The 15774-nt window shown below is 52.1% G+C and overlaps 1 protein-coding gene across 1 annotated transcript in view; it reads left to right on the forward strand.

Moving 5' to 3' along the window:
* TRABD2B (TraB domain containing 2B) overlaps positions 1-15470 on the forward strand; it is a 37552-nt gene extending 22082 nt beyond the window's left edge. The window contains exons 5-8 of the mRNA XM_078867849.1: positions 1391-1577; positions 4369-4459; positions 14546-14743; positions 15150-15470. Of these exons, the coding sequence (XP_078723975.1) occupies positions 1391-1577; positions 4369-4459; positions 14546-14743; positions 15150-15363 (690 nt within the window). The 3' untranslated portion in view covers positions 15364-15470. The remainder of the gene's footprint in view (positions 1-1390; positions 1578-4368; positions 4460-14545; positions 14744-15149) is intronic.
* The last annotated feature ends 304 nt before the right edge of the window (positions 15471-15774 follow it).

Below are 15774 nucleotides of genomic sequence, written 5' to 3' on the forward strand. Positions count from 1 at the left end.
AACCAGACATGGCTCTGTGCTGCTCAACGTCACCACGTGCGTTCATACCCTGTCGACTGCTGCTGATCTTACAAAGGAGTTAGAGGTCATTGCTCTAACTCCTTCGTCACAGAGAGGCTGAGGCCTTACCACCGGTCCCCACGGCTGCATTATACATGCCACTGGGTGTGTAATGTCACCAAAAACATCCACCCTCGTAGCTGTCAATTAATAATGTGCAGCGGATGTAGGATTTTCTCGACCGGGGCGGTAAGGGCTCATGATCAGCTCTGGTTTAACCGCTTGGCCGGCTTTATCATCGTCTGCGGAAGCGCCGTGCTCAAGGTGCCTTGCTTGCCGCTCCACACGAAGCCCCCTGGCATCTTAAAGAACCACCACGGTTACCTCCGTCTTGCCGACGCTTGCAAAGCCACGGGCCCCCGATGCAAACATCTCCGCTGGCTCCAATTATTCAGGCCATGCCCCACCTCCGGTACGGTCCATCCTGGGCTTAACCGGACTGTACTGTGCGAGGAGCTCATAGTTCCTTGAAGAAAACATTCGAACATAGCTGCGTCAGCGGGTTCCTCTGGCAGGCAAGGATGTGTCGGCGAGGTAATGATAGGATAAGAATTTGAGCATTTTAAGCTCTTAAAACAAAGCTGCGATCTTAAAAGCATGCACCCCCAACTACCTCAAAAGAAGCTGATCCTTATACGCCGCAGGTACCATTCATCTCCGTGTCCACTCGGCTCTCAGGCCTCCTACACCACGGTGACCCATCGATTCTCGCAGCCAGCGCTGACACCTGTTTAGCCCTCGCCGTGAGGCCAAGAAGGAAGCTGTTTCGGGAATGCGGTCGCGGGGAAACGCGGGCTACACGATCCAGCCGACGCATCCTCCCTCGCCTGCCGACGGAGCTCACTGGTGGGACTCTGTTGTGTGGATTACGTTTGGGCTTCACAACAGAGTCTGGGCCTGGTTAAACACAGGACGGATCCGCCAGCATTAGTTTCTCAAGCTGACGCAGGTGTTGCCTTAAGGAGACGCACATGTATCCTCGGCTCCTTGCACAGACCGCAAAGACAAAGATCCCCCGTATAGCCTTATCAGACCGTTAGGGAAAGTGCTATTAGCGAGCACCTATGAAAGCCGGCACGGCACACGAGGGGGTGAGTGGCCAGCACCACGCCCGGCCGCCTTTGTCTCTCCAGTGGCGACGTTTTTTTCACACCACACCACGTACTATGTTAAGGCTGAGTCGACCTAGGGGAGGCCCAGGGCCCAGGCCACGAGCGCGAATCGGACTCGGGTCGGCAGGTTCACCGCACGCGCACACACACGCGCGCGTGCGTGACGCGCACACACACACCACGTGCAACGTCGACCGGCGCGCTTTAAACATTCCCAGGGGCCCGGGCAAGGCTGGCAGAAGGCCGTCGGCACGGAGGGCATGGCCGGGCAGGCCCTCATGTGGGAGCTGGAGAAGTATTTCCGCAGGGAGCTCGTCGACAAGCGGAACGCGCGCATGGCCCGGCGCGTCCACTCGCTGCTCGTCCGCCATCCCGACAGGAGCTTCTTTTTCGCGTTCGGAGCAGGTGCTGGATACGCGCGTGTGTGTCACGCACGCACACACACACACCCAGCATACAGCGCCACATACAGACGCCAGATACACACAAAGACAAAGCAATATAGTTTTTTTTCTGGGTTAGATCGCGTGAATATATAAATGTGTCGTTCAACCCGCCACCACCCGACACAGCCAACTAGTAAGGGTTGTCACGTAAACAGAACGTGGCCAATCCGTCACTAGTACAGCAACACCGGTGTGTTGGAGAGCAAATCCACAAGATTTACAATCTGAGTATGAAGCAAACAGCCCACATATAGACACCAGATACACACACACACACCTGCACACTCTCACACCCAGCATACAGCCCACATACAGACACCAGATACACACACACACACCTACACACTCTCACACCCAGCATACAGCCCACATATAGACACCAGATACACACACACCTACACACTCTCACACCCAGCATACAGCCCACATACAGACACCAGATACACACACACCTACACACTCTCACACCCATTCACACATCCAGCATACAGTCCACATACAAAGACAAAGATCCCACGTATAGCCTTAACACACTGTTGGGGCAAGTGCTGTTAGCGAGCACCTATGAGGGTTGGGACGGCACACGAGGGCCAGCACCACGCCCGACCGCCTTTGTCTCCCTAGTGGCGAAGTTTACACACCACACGAGCTACTCATTTGTGGCTGAGTCGACCTAGGGGAGGCCCATGACCGGTTCAGATAATCGTCACTGGCGTTGGCCGTGACCGGGAATGGAACTCGGGTGGCCGGGTTCGTGGTGCGGTGAGCTCACCGCTACACCACCGCTCCCCACACACCCAAATACACCCTCATACGTACAGACACCCAAATATATACACGCACACTCAGGTCACAGACACACGCACACGCATTCTAGATTTGAAGCTTTCGTGACTGCAAGGATTCATATTCTTAGGCAACACAAAAAATAAAAGTAAAATAAAAAAGCTTGTGTTGCCTCCGAAACGTCGTGATTTTTATTTTATTTTTTATTTAACTTTTATTAATTTTAATTTTTTACCTACGTGACTTTACCGAAAAAACCTAAGAATACGCACACGCATCTCCACATCAAAACACGCACCCACATTAAGTCACACGCATGCACCGAAGCCCATACACGCACGTACTCTGTCTGCAGGACTACAGGACCGCAAAGCTATCGGGCCGCAAGGCTACAGGACAACTGGGTTATAGGACCACGGGGCAATAGGATTGCGGGGCTATAGGACCGCTGGGCTATTGGACCATTGGGCTATAGGACCGCTGGGCAACGTGATGGGCAGGGGAAGTCAGTGCAGCAAAATCCACTGTTGCTCCGAACTTCTTTGCGTCCAGATCTCTGCTTCCCACCTTCACCCCACCACGCACTGAAGTATGGTCAAACAACCCCCACTAGCAGCTCTGCTTGGGGAGGCCGTCATCCAGCAGTGGATTGACACAAGGGCTGTACATATACACGTGTAAATCAGCTCGAGCCTCCCGTAAACCACGTGACTTCTGTGTGGCCACCCCAACTCTGAATCCCTCCCCTCTCCCCTCCCCCTTTGAAAACGGACGCCGCTCCGTGCAGCTCACTTCTTCTGTTTGCTCCTTCCTCCCCTCTTCCCTCTCATCATCATCATCACCACCCTCTCATCATCATCATCACCACCCTCTCATCATCATCATCACCACCCTCTCATCATCATCATCACCACCCTCTCATCATCATCATCACCACCCTCTCATCATCATCATCACCACCCTCTCATCATCATCATCATCACCCTCTCATCATCATCATCACCACCCTCTCATCATCATCATCACCACCCTCTCATCATCATCATCACCACCCTCTCATCATCATCATCACCACCCTCTCATCATCCACGACATATTCTTAGGTTTTTTCGGTAAAGTCACGTACGTAAAACATCAAAATTAATGAAAATAAAATAAAACAAAAATCACGACGTTTCGGAGGCAACACAAGTCTCCGTCATCAGGTGGGACCGTCACAGCCGGATTAGCTGCATCAAGTGAGGCACTGATTCAAGATCCACGACATCTTGGCCCGGTAATTCATTCTACCCCTTCTCCTCCTCCTCCTCCTCCTCCCACCTCGCACTCCTCCTCCTCCTTGCTCACCGCTGCTCATCTTGAGAGCCGTGCCCCTTTCGTTGTCCGTCTCGGGGACTTCCGTCCCGGCCTCCCTTACCCCTCCCTCCCATTTTGACCCCCCCCCCCCCCCCCGACGTCGACACCCTATCACGTGGTGCGTAACCACGGGAAAGGCAACCGGGGTGTCATTCCCGGGGCTTGCACGACATCAGTGCATCAGGTATCAACGGCCTGCTCTTGCGGATGGCGTCACGGGATCGTTCACGGTTAATATTCGCCCGCAGTATTAATCAGGGAGAGACGCTGGATTCAAACCGCGAACCTCTTGACGCGACAAGCAGCGAACGCGCTACCGCCGGGCCGCACTGCCGCCCCAAAACGATGATGATGATGATCGTCGTACATTTCAGCGATGCTGATGATACTGCTGCTGATGCTGTTGGATGATAACGATGGTAACGATGATAATGATGATACATTTGTAAGTCATTCCATTGCCGATCCCTGGGCACTCTAGCCAACGAGCTGTTCCATATCGAGGGATTATCCGGGCCGAATATTTCCACCGAAAGAAGGGACGCGTCCGCTGTCGACGACGCGATGCCCACGTGCTGATGCGATGGCGACGGCGTGTTGGCACGCAGGACACTTTCTGGGCAACGGCTCGGTGATCGACGGTCTACGGCACCAGGGGCTCCGCATCCATCACGTGCCCCCCGATGGAAACATCGACAGGTGAGCGCGCGTTTTGCACGCAGTGGCCCCGTTGGCCCAGTGAAGGCCCAAAACACAGTTGCCCAGCGCAGGCCTAAAGGCCCAAAAGGTTAACCCTTTCCCGAGCGTATATGTCATCAGTTTTCTTCGGAAGAAGAAATAAAATGACCTTATCTGTACCGAGGCTCCCACAAGGCCATGCGGGAGGGCGCGTGGCACAGTTTGGCTCCAGCTATTGCAGAGTGCGGTCGTGTCGCTACGGTTCTCTGTGGCGAGTGACAATATCTTTAGCAACAACAGCGGTGCTATGCCTCGCTAAATAAAATTAATGCTGAACTCGCTCGCGCGCGTCCTGAGATTCAGCGGTGAACGGGACCCCCCCCCACCCTGCAACTTGCAGTTGTCTCGAAACGGGAAAGGGGTTAAGTGGCCGGCGACAAACAAGCAGCACTTATCGAAGTTGTAAACTCTAAGAGTTGACGCGGCTATTGCATGGAGGGAGGGGAATCGATTATCGGCGCTCGGAAGAAAAAGAGACACTGGGGGAGGGAAGAGGCTCTGATGAACCTTGCAGCGGAAAGACGAATCGGATGCACAAAGGTTGTGTCCAGTTTGGTGTTCTTCCGCCCACACGGTTGGCTACGTACAGTGTGAAAGAAGTTTAACATGCAAAACAACAACATACGTATGTTTGACAATGCGTATGCTGTCGAAGATGTTTCGGACCGCCGGGAAACGAAGGAGGAAATGAGAATGAAGGAGCGAAAAGAAGCGATGAAGGAGGATCGACGCCACGGAATTAAAACGTGTGTAGGAGAGGCTTGAAGCAGAGTGAAAGAGCGAAGGGTGGGATGGATTTGCCTGTTGGGGGGGAGGTTCCAGGAGGTGGTGATGGGGCGTAGTGTATGTCATGTATGTTGAACTTCTTTCGCACCATATGCAGCCAACAAACGACGCAAAAATCAGTTTAACAAACTCACCAGTCGTGGACAAAGCGTGCGGCCACCAACGGTGCAGCAGCAGCAACAGCAGATTCTGGGAGGCGAGGGGGCAGCAGCTCCTGAGTCATCAAGCACGGCGGCTTTCCGCTGCGGGGGAAAGATGTAAACATGACTGCGACTGGGACTGCGGTACAGAGGCACCGGGGCCGCGCAATCAAATCGATCGATGGACCTTCAATCTTGATTTTAAGCTTTCGTGACTGCAGGCATCCATACTCTTTGGTTCTTTCGGTAAAGTCACGTGGGTAGAAAAATGTAATGAATCGTGCTCCTCCCTTAAAACAACCCAAGTCTCTTCCCGTAGCCTATCATGCTTCTACTGCTACTCCCTGCCCCCACCTCCAACTAGGACCAGGCCTAGCCCAATCTCTATCACTACTCTACCCCTATCACTACCCCTATCACTACCCCTATCACTACCCCTTTCACTACTCTACCCCTATCACTACTCCTATCACTACCCCAACCCCTATCAATACCCCTATCACTACCCCTATCACTACCCCCTACCGACGTGACTTTACCGAAAGAACCAAAGAGGATGGGCCTTCTATTTGACGTGGCAATGTCGCCTCTCGATTACGGTGGACATCGGTGAGCGTTACAGTCGGACGGGAACGGAGCAGCGTAGAACATGGGGGATGTGAAAAGAAACGCGTCACGACCGCAGGGGCTAACGCCGATCATATTTTACTTGGCTGCTATCAATATCCATGCGACAAGCCACTTGATCGAGCTATCATTTGAGGCCAGGTGACTTCTGAAAATAAGCTAATAGCCCGGTAGGCTTTGCCTGGTAAGATACAAAAAATAGTTTACTTCTATTTGTATGTATATTTTTAAGTGATTTGTTTATCTTTCCTGTACTTTGTTTCTGTATTGTTTGTTGTTGTACCGTTCTGACCCCGTGCGCCTGTTGGACATCTGTGAACAAGAGGTTTTATAGCTCATCGGATTCCTCCTGCAGTATAAATAATCATTCCGATTCTCTTCCAGGGCAAAGTAAATTGCAACCGCGCGCGAAATAAAGTGCATCCGCGCGCAACGAATATCACAAGAAAAGGGGAAGTAGTATATACATAAATAACAAGTAAAGCAACGCTGTCTTTTCATATTTTAGATTTCATCGGAAGGCGACCGTGAATAGACGTGCCTTGCACACACAGCGGGGGGCAGGCAATGCGCAACAGGTGGTGAACACACCGCGGGGGTGGAGAGAGACGTAACGTTCATGGGCAGAGATCGACACAGCCGTGAAACAGCTGCGACTGGGTACAAGGCGCGTGCAGGCGTGGGGCGACGTCGCTGCCAAAATGCCGGTAGGGAGGGGGTAGAGAAGGTGGCGGACAGATGCTGGCGCGGTTGCGTAAGATCAACGCAGCTGCAGCGGGAACGGGGAGCGGTTGCAGCAGGGCGGGGAAGAGGCCATCATCTTACGCGTTGCGTGAAGAGGGGTTGGTGGGGGGACTGCTAGGGAAGAGTCTGGAGTCATGGAGAGGAATACGTGAACTGAGCATGCCGGTTGAAGGTGTTTGCAAAAAAGGTTTCCTCGAATAAGATTAATTAAAAATATATATATATATCGAGAGCAGGAAAGTGCCGTAGCGATCAAACTCTTACTGATCATAAATGCTTTATTGGGAGGGTTAGATCGCGTAACTATAAATGTGTCGTGAAATCCGCCACCAGCCGACACAGCCAATTAGTTAGATTTGTGACGCAAACTGAACGTGCCAATTGGTGACTGCTCCAACACACCCCGGTAACACACATTTGCAATGTGAGTACTGTCACGTTTCGCTGGCAATTACGCGATATGGGATTATCGCCCGATGAAGCTGGATGTAATTACGAGTGAAACGTCGTATTCAAATTGTAAATGTTGTGGGTTCACTCTCCAACACACCGGTGAGCTGAACTGGTAACGAATTGGCGCGTTTTGTTTATGCGACAAACCTTACCAACTGCCTGTGTATGGTAGTGGCGGGTTTCACGACGCATTCATATGCACGCGATCGAACCCAAAGAACACCTTCGTTATTAATAATATCGGTCGCCAAAGCCCACCGCGTGTTAAAATACTACCGGCAGGCTGACAATTAGGGAAACTCCGTGCAATGCATTTGCTTTGCGGACTGGGGCAAGCGGACTGCGCTTGGAGGCTTGTGCGTGTGGCTGGAAGGAGACATGTCAGCGTGGGTTGTTGGGCTGAGAACGCGGGTCTGGCAGCGTGGCGTGAATTCTGTCACCGACCTCGTGTCCGTTGTTGTTCTTCACTCACGCGACTCGCTAGCACCACGGACAGCGGTGGAGACGGTTGCGGGACAACCGCGCATCACCATTCCCCCCCCCACCCCCCGCACCGGCGGTTAGCACGGTTGGGCTACGTACGGTGCGAAAGAAGTTCAACGCACGTACTTCATTTAGAGCGGAGAAACTCGGGAGTGTGCAGGTGATGTGGGCGTTGTTAGCTGGGGGGGGGGGGGGGCTTGACTCGGGAGGCATTGGTAGCCCTTGGCAGCTCTGGGCAAGCATTAGGCACCGAGGCTGAACACCGGGCTAGTGACACGGGCTTCCCTTCATAGCGAAAGTTGACCGCAGTGGCGAGGAGAAGGTGCCGCCCATGTCCCCTCCGTGTGCCGCTGCATCACAGTTGCCAGAGCGGGGGTCGGCGACCTGCGGCTCTGGAGCCACGTGCGGCTCTGCAGGGACTGCGGTTTAAAAACTCCTTTAAAAAAGTTTTTTTTTTTAAACAACGGTTTTATTTTAAAGTGCACTAAAAAGTAAATAACTCGATTGGACAACGGGAAGAGGACGACATCTTGATTAAAAGAGACACACGCGGTGCCTGCTTTTTGTGCGAGTCGATTCCACAGTTGAGGGACCCCGGCGTTTTTCAGTTACACAAACATATATAATTAATATGCCGTCCATGAAAACAATGTAATTGCTTGAAAGGAGGCAATTAATTGATACGGATTTTAATACAGGCATGCATTGTTACCAGATCTGAGTACGTGTGCAAAATGTGGAATTGATTGGGCATCGGGAAGTGGACGAAATTTTTATTACAATATTTGACCACGACAAACAGAGGAATCAAGTTAAGTCAAACCGTTGAAAAAATAGATAATTGGCCCTTTTTATTATTTTGGTTTCCGACCTCTGACTATGGAAGTCCAGTTCACCATGGAAGTCCAGTTCACCGTGCAAATCCAGTTTACCATGGAAGTTCAGTTTAATCTTGATTCATATGTTGTTTTGTTCTGACTTTATGTAAACGAAAAGACACAAATTCACCCGTTTTCTCATTGAAAATATGTCAATTTCAAACTATCACTGTCCTGGTCACAAAAGCAAAATTTGTGTGGAACAATAGCCATTTTCTATACTTTTTAGGCATAATCAATTACAAAATAACACTTACTTTCCAGGAGCAACAATTGTGTTACATAGTGTTATTTTTCCAGAAATGCCACACTGAGGCCTGAGAATCGTTTCCAGGAGCGTCCTGCCGTACTGAGTTTTAATTTTAAGATGATTTGGCGCCAATGAGTGTTCATATTTATCCTATGAGTGGGAGGAACCCGGAGCGTCCTAAGAAAACCCACGCAGGCGAGGGAGCAACGCTATATCCCCGTACGGATGAAAACAGGGGCGGGGGGGGAGATTAGTCCACACTCGCCGTGCTGCCTTTATCCTGTGGCAAGCCAGGCGGGGGGGGGGGGGGTATGTGGCGGCACCTCTTCCACGCGCCACGGGTTGGGAGTTTTGACAACATCTGTGTTGCGTGTGCGTGTGCGCGTGCGTGGTCCACCAACCCATCGCTGCTGCCTCCGCGATGCCGGGACGCGAACTCGCGGCACGTGCCGCCTCCTGTAAACGAGCTCGCTGGGTGATCTTTCGCTTCCCGTTTTCTTCTTTTTTTCGGTGGTCGTGGTGGTGGTGGGGGGTGTCGGAACCGCGATTTGTTTTGATTTCACAGGCGGCAATCAAAAACAGCGTCCCTCTCTCTCTACCCCCTTTGTTGGGGAGGGAGGTGGCGGAGGGGGCTGTGGGGGAGGGAGGCGGTGGGGGGGGGCTGTGGGGGAGGGGGGCGGTGGGGGGGGGCTCTGGAGGAGGGGGGGGCTGCAGAGCCGCGGCACAATGAGCGCTTCGCGGCGAGAAATGAAAAAAAAAACGTGCGCGGGATGTTTTAATTTACTTTACACTGCGGGGCTGGGGGGGGTGTCCCCTTTTGAAAGGTTGGTAGGAGGGGGGGGGTAAAGTCACGACGTTACTGGGGGGGGGGGGGGGGTGCGGAGGTCGTTGGTGATCTATCTCGGCGTTGAGTCGAGTTGGGTTTGTAAATTGTAGTTGTTGAATCCGTGATGGGGGCGAGCTGCGTGGCGCAGCTCTGGGAGTGCTCGCTCGCCCCGCTGCTGGGCGGGAGGACCTCCTCCTCGCCACGTCGCGCTGCGTCCCCGTCGCTTCTGCCAAACTCGCGGGGGGCCAGTGCTGTTAGCGAGCAGCGCCTATGAGGGTCGGCACGGCAAGCGGGTGGGTGGGTGGGTGGCCAGCTACCACGCCCGACCGCCTTTGTCTCCCGAGTGGCGATGTTTACACACCACACCAGCTACTCGTTTGAGGCTGAGTCCATTTAGGGGAGGCCCAGGACCGGTTCAAATAATGTAATTCATTGCAGGTGTTGGCAGCGAGCGGGAATCGAACTCGGGTGGCAGGGATCGCAGTGTAGCGCGTTAACCGCTGCGCCACGGCTCTCCACGTCACCACCAGCACCAGCACCACTACTACCACTACCACCACCACTACCACCACTACTACCACTACCATCACCACTACTACCACCACCACCACTACCACTACTACACCCACTACCACAACCACTAACCACCACCACCACTACCACCACCACTACCACCACCACTACCACCACCACCACTACCAATCCCACCACCACTAGCACCACCACCACCACCACCAGCACCACCACTCCCACCACCACCAATCCCACCACCACCACCACCACCACTCCCACCATCACCAATCCCACCACCACCACCACCACCACTCCCACCATCACCAATCCCACCACCACCAGCGCCACCACTCCCACCACCACCAATCCCACCACCACCACCACTCCCACCATCACCACTACCACCACCACCACTCGAACTGGCGCGAAGGCATTGGGCTGGAGCGTTTGACAGCTGATGAATGTGGTCACCACTCTGCCGTTATTAAACCCTGAAACAACAAAGGCAGTATCTTCACGACCTTTCACCCAACCCCATCCCCCACCCAATCCATCCGTGGATGTGTGCTTTCTGCACCCCCACTTCTGCCCCCCCCCCCACAGCAGCCACCTTCCTATCCCCCCGCTCGCAAATTCCTACTCTGACTGAGTTCCTGATTGAGTTCCTACTCACACTGAGTTCCTACTCAGACTCAGCTATGCGCTTCTAAGTCTACATTGAAAGTCATTTCGTTAGAACTGCTTTTTTAGTGTTTAGTTTGTTGTCTTTCTCACGCACCTCCGATCAGCACGGCTGGCTACGTACGGTGCAAAAGAAGTTCAACACACGTACGTACATCCACTGGATAATCATAGCCCCGGGCGTTAACCACCGCGAAAAATGATGTGAGCCACAGCTGGGAATGAAACTCGGGTGGCCGAGTTCGTAACTCGCCCGCTCCCACCGTGCAACCGCTGTCAAATGCACGCACACACACAAAGACAAAATACAAAGATCCCCCGTGTAGCCTTAACAGACTGTTGGGACAAGTGCTGTTAGCGAGCACCTATGCAGGCCGGCACGGCACACGAAGGGGGTGGGTGGCCAACACCACGCCCGGCCGCCTTTTGTCTCCCCAGTGGCGATGTTTACACATCGCACCAGGTACTCATTTGAGGCTGAGTCGACCTAGGGGAGGCCCAGGACCGTTTCAAATAATCGTAACTGGCGTTGGCCGTGAGCGGGAATCGAACTCCGGTCGCCGGGTTTCTTCGCGCAGAGCGCTAACCGCTGCACCACCGCTCCCCGCAACACACACGGACACACTCTTCTCTCAGAAACTCAACGCCCACTCCACCACCCTACCCCAGTGAGATCCTCTGCAAATAGACTTGTCCCAAATTGGAATGATGGGTCCCATTGCTGAACGCAGGCCGGTCGAGTGCTGAGCTGCCGTTGCCTAGCAAAGTGGCTCTCAAACGGCTTTTGTACAACGGCGCCCGCGGCTGTAGACGCGACCTTTTTTGTGTACTCCGAACACACCATTTGCTGCTGTTACGGCGGCGAGATGTTGACTACCTCGCCCGCTATACGTGAGGTCATGGGTTCGATCCCGACCCTGACGCCCGGTGTATATTTGGAGTTAGCGTGTTCTCGCTCTCTCCCCCGTGGTCTCGTGGATTTTTGTCCGGGTCCTCGGGTTTCTCCCTCCACATTTAGAATGAACATCACGCGTATTTGACTGCTATCAATTCCCACGTGATAAGCCACTTTGTAGAGCTGTCATGTGTGACCAGGTGGCTTCTGAAAAAGAGCGAAACAGCTCAGTGAGCCTTACCTGGTAACATAACAAAATAGTTTCGTTTCATCATGGGACCGTTGTTTTTTTGCCAGTATCAAAGTATGAAAAATAAGAATACATTTTACCCTTTCAGCGCAATTAAACAGGTGTTGAAATGTTCACACACCAAATTGATGCCTTTTGCAAGGAATAAAGTCCGCATTCACCACCCATACTTGTGGTGAACATGCAAACAAACATGCTCTGGTAATAAATGCATTGTCTTTGAAACTGATTGGCCTACACCAGGTACAGCCTTCTTTATAGCGCCTAGTCTCAACGTATCAGACCAGAGAACGCCAAAACGCGGACAGTACAAAGACAATGCAGACAAAGACAGAGCACGTGTCGATACGTGCACTGTCTATTTGGCGTTTGAACATCTCAACACCTGCTTTATTGGCTGAAAGGGTAAAAACCCGATTTTATTTTCCACAGTTTAGTTTCGTTACGTTGGTAGTGGTGCACGAGCACGGGTCACGAAACAAACTCAACGCGGTCGTCAGGAACCCCGTGGGCTTAAAACAAAACATTGGTGAAAAACAATATTTTCAACGCGCACACTTTTATTTGCACTCTAAAGCGGAAAATAAATTATGTTGACCGCCAGATTTAATCACATTTGATGTGATGATTAAAAGCGGGTGGCGTCCTTTCGATGTGTTTCATTTTCTTCGTTCAAGTCACAGGCAGTGCGATTGTGGTCATGCAGCCAAAACTATGGAGCCGTGGAGTCAAACCCACTGTTGGTCTTTGCTCCTTCAACGAAGGAGGAGGAACAGCGGACACGAACTCTTCTCTCTCGCTCTCTGGTGAAGCCCTCTCATCGTGGCCAACAACAGCAGCAGCAGCAGACCTCCACATCTGGCATCGTGCTCCCGAATGTATCGTCATGGGGAAAGCACGGAATCGCTTCTGAATCGTGAAATAGCTGCGGTGTGATGCCCTCTGGTGGGAAAGCGATGAATTGTTTATATCTAAAGACGATGAATTGTTTATATCTAAAGACGATGAATTGTTTATATCTATAGACGGCTGGCATGCAGTGTGCCGGGGTGCGATATCAACTCTCAACACCTCTGTCGGATATCTCAGTTGATGCCTCGCTCTCCAAATGTACTGTTTTATTTTCCGGTCATGGTATATGGTTGTGTGTTTTTTTTATTTGATTGAAAATAAACCGTGACGTTTAGTGTATTAGACGCACACTGTAGTCTCGAGGCGAATTTTCAAGAGGGCCTTGATTTTGGATACCTCTGTGTGCCCATGCGTATCTGGCACCTTGTATTTGTGTGTCTGCTTGTCTATCTGGCTATGGTTATGTCCACTTGATTTCCTTCCTGGGTCATTGCCTAGCTGTCAGTATATTTAACACGTAAGCCTTTCGCGACCAATATTATCCATGAAGGAGGTGTTTTTGGGTAAGATCGCGTAAATAGAAATGTGTCGTTAAACCCGCCGCCACCCGACACAGCCAATTAGTAAGGTTTGTCACGTAAACAGAACGTGGCCAATTCGTCACTAGTACAGCACACCGGTGTGTTGGAGAGTAAACCCACGACATTTACAATTTGAATACGACGTTTTGCCAGTAATGCAACCAGCTTCATCAGGCGGACAGCCAGAGTTGTGGAGAACTTCTCCTGTTTCAGTCTTAAATAGCGGGATAAATGTGATGTCGTCACTTGTGAAGCAATCACGTGTATGTCTTCGCGCCTGTGTCTAATCAATGTGTTATTAACTTTTTTTAATTTTAATTTCTATATATATGTCTTTGATCAGGTAAGGCCCATTGAGCTACGTAGCTCTTTTACAGAAGCGACCTGGCCACAAATGATAGCTAAACTAAGTGGCTTATCATCACTTGGAAATGTATAGCAGCACATGCTCTAAACGCGTGCTGCTTCTAAATATGGAGGAAAAAACTGGAGGATCCGGAGAAAAATCCACGCGACCAAGGGGAGATAAACACGCAAACCCCAAATATACAGCAGCAGGCGTCAGGGCCGGGATCAAACTCACGACCTCCTGTATGCCAGGCGAGGTAGTTAACATCTCGCCACCGTGGCCCCCTGATCTCCCTGTATGCCTGTCTCCCTGTGTAGGGCGGTCTGGGATTGTTGCTGTTGTTGTTGTTTTGCAGCCTTGCCCAAGCTTGCACTTGGTGTTGACAAATCATCAGGAATCTATGTACTTGTGGAATTTGTACTTCCAGACTTTATTTATATGTATTTAATTTATAGCGACTTGATTCACCTTTCCCCTTTCTTCATCTTGCATCGTTTTTTTTGTATTGTATGTTGATGCAACTCGCCGGGCCGCTCCCCCTACTGGACATCTGTGCAAAACAGCTTCATAGCTCATCGGATTTCTCTACAGTCTCAATAAATATTCTGAATCTGATGTTAATTACACTGCCAGTCTGCCTCTCTGTCTGTGTTCTTCTCTACCTGCCCGCTCAACTCTCTGCGTGTGTTTGTCTGCCTCTATAAATCTCGCTCCCTCCGTGCGTCCGTCCGTCACGCAGTCTCAACTTCACTCTGGTGACTCCAGTCCCCGACGGAGCCGGAGATCCCAGGAAAACGCAGCCCAGGACCACGGACCCAATGTCCAGCCAGCGCCACATGGGAGAGGCGCTCGCTAACTGGGCTGACGTCAGAGCCGGAGAACGGGCCTCCAGCAAGCACAGGCAGTTCAGCGACCTGTGGGTGAAACTCCAGGGCAGGTACGTATTTAGATGTACGTTGAGCTTTTTTCTAGCCACACATAGCCAACCGTGCTAATCGGAGGTGCCGGGGAAGCACAGCAAACTTAACAACAAAACTAAGCTCTAAAGAAAAGGTGAATCGAGTTCTAAAGAACTTCGTTTTGAATCTTCTAAAGAACTTCGTTTTAAAACTAGATTATTTAAAAGTGCACAGCTGCAGCGGCTTCCTATTATCGGAAGAGCGTTCCAGACGGCCGCAGAAACCCGTCTGCACTTGCGCGCGACGCGGTGACCGTCTTTGTTCGACCGCGAGCAGCCCAAAGCCGTCAGGACAACCGCCCGGCACGGTGCCGGGAAGCGCTGCGTGATGTCGTCGTCACACCCCCCCCCCTGCCACTCCACACCCACGACTCGTCCCGTTTAGCGACGGCGCCACGACGCCATCGGCTGCCCAGCGACGGGCGGCGAACGCCACGGCGGAGGAGGTGAAGGAGGAGGATCAATCAACGCAGCCGCCACCGCCGACGAGGAGGAAGATCTCATTGCCCTCTACCGCGACGATGACGACATCGTCGGGTCTGAGCCGAGGGCCTCCGCGGCTGCTGTGGCCGGCGCTGCTGCTGTGGTTGCTCCATTGAGATGATTTAGATTACATTGCCCCCCCCCCCACTGTAAATGCCCACGTATGAAAGTACAATAGGTGTAACGCCCTTCTGGCAATACCACGGGTGTATCTCTTGCTGGTTTTTTGTCCCTTTGCCCGGCTCTCTGACAGTGACACGCTGATCTTCTCATTGGCACAACCCCCAGTTGCTGGAGCCGTCTCACATTGACATGCTGATCTCTCACAAATTCCTTCTCTAGCCCCGCCCACTTACCCTTGGGTTGGGCCCACCAAAATCCTCTCTAACCTCTTGTGGAAGCAGCAGCAGCTCTTTCTCTTACGCCAGCAGTTCTCCTGCTGTGTTTGTCTCACCTGATGACGGTTGCTTGTGTTGCGATCGAAACGTCGTGGTCTATTCATTTTCTATCTACGTGACTTTACCGAA

Source organism: Lampetra fluviatilis, chromosome 24 (genome assembly GCF_964198595.1).
Source record: "Lampetra fluviatilis chromosome 24, kcLamFluv1.1, whole genome shotgun sequence".
Taxonomy (NCBI): domain Eukaryota; kingdom Metazoa; phylum Chordata; class Hyperoartia; order Petromyzontiformes; family Petromyzontidae; genus Lampetra; species Lampetra fluviatilis.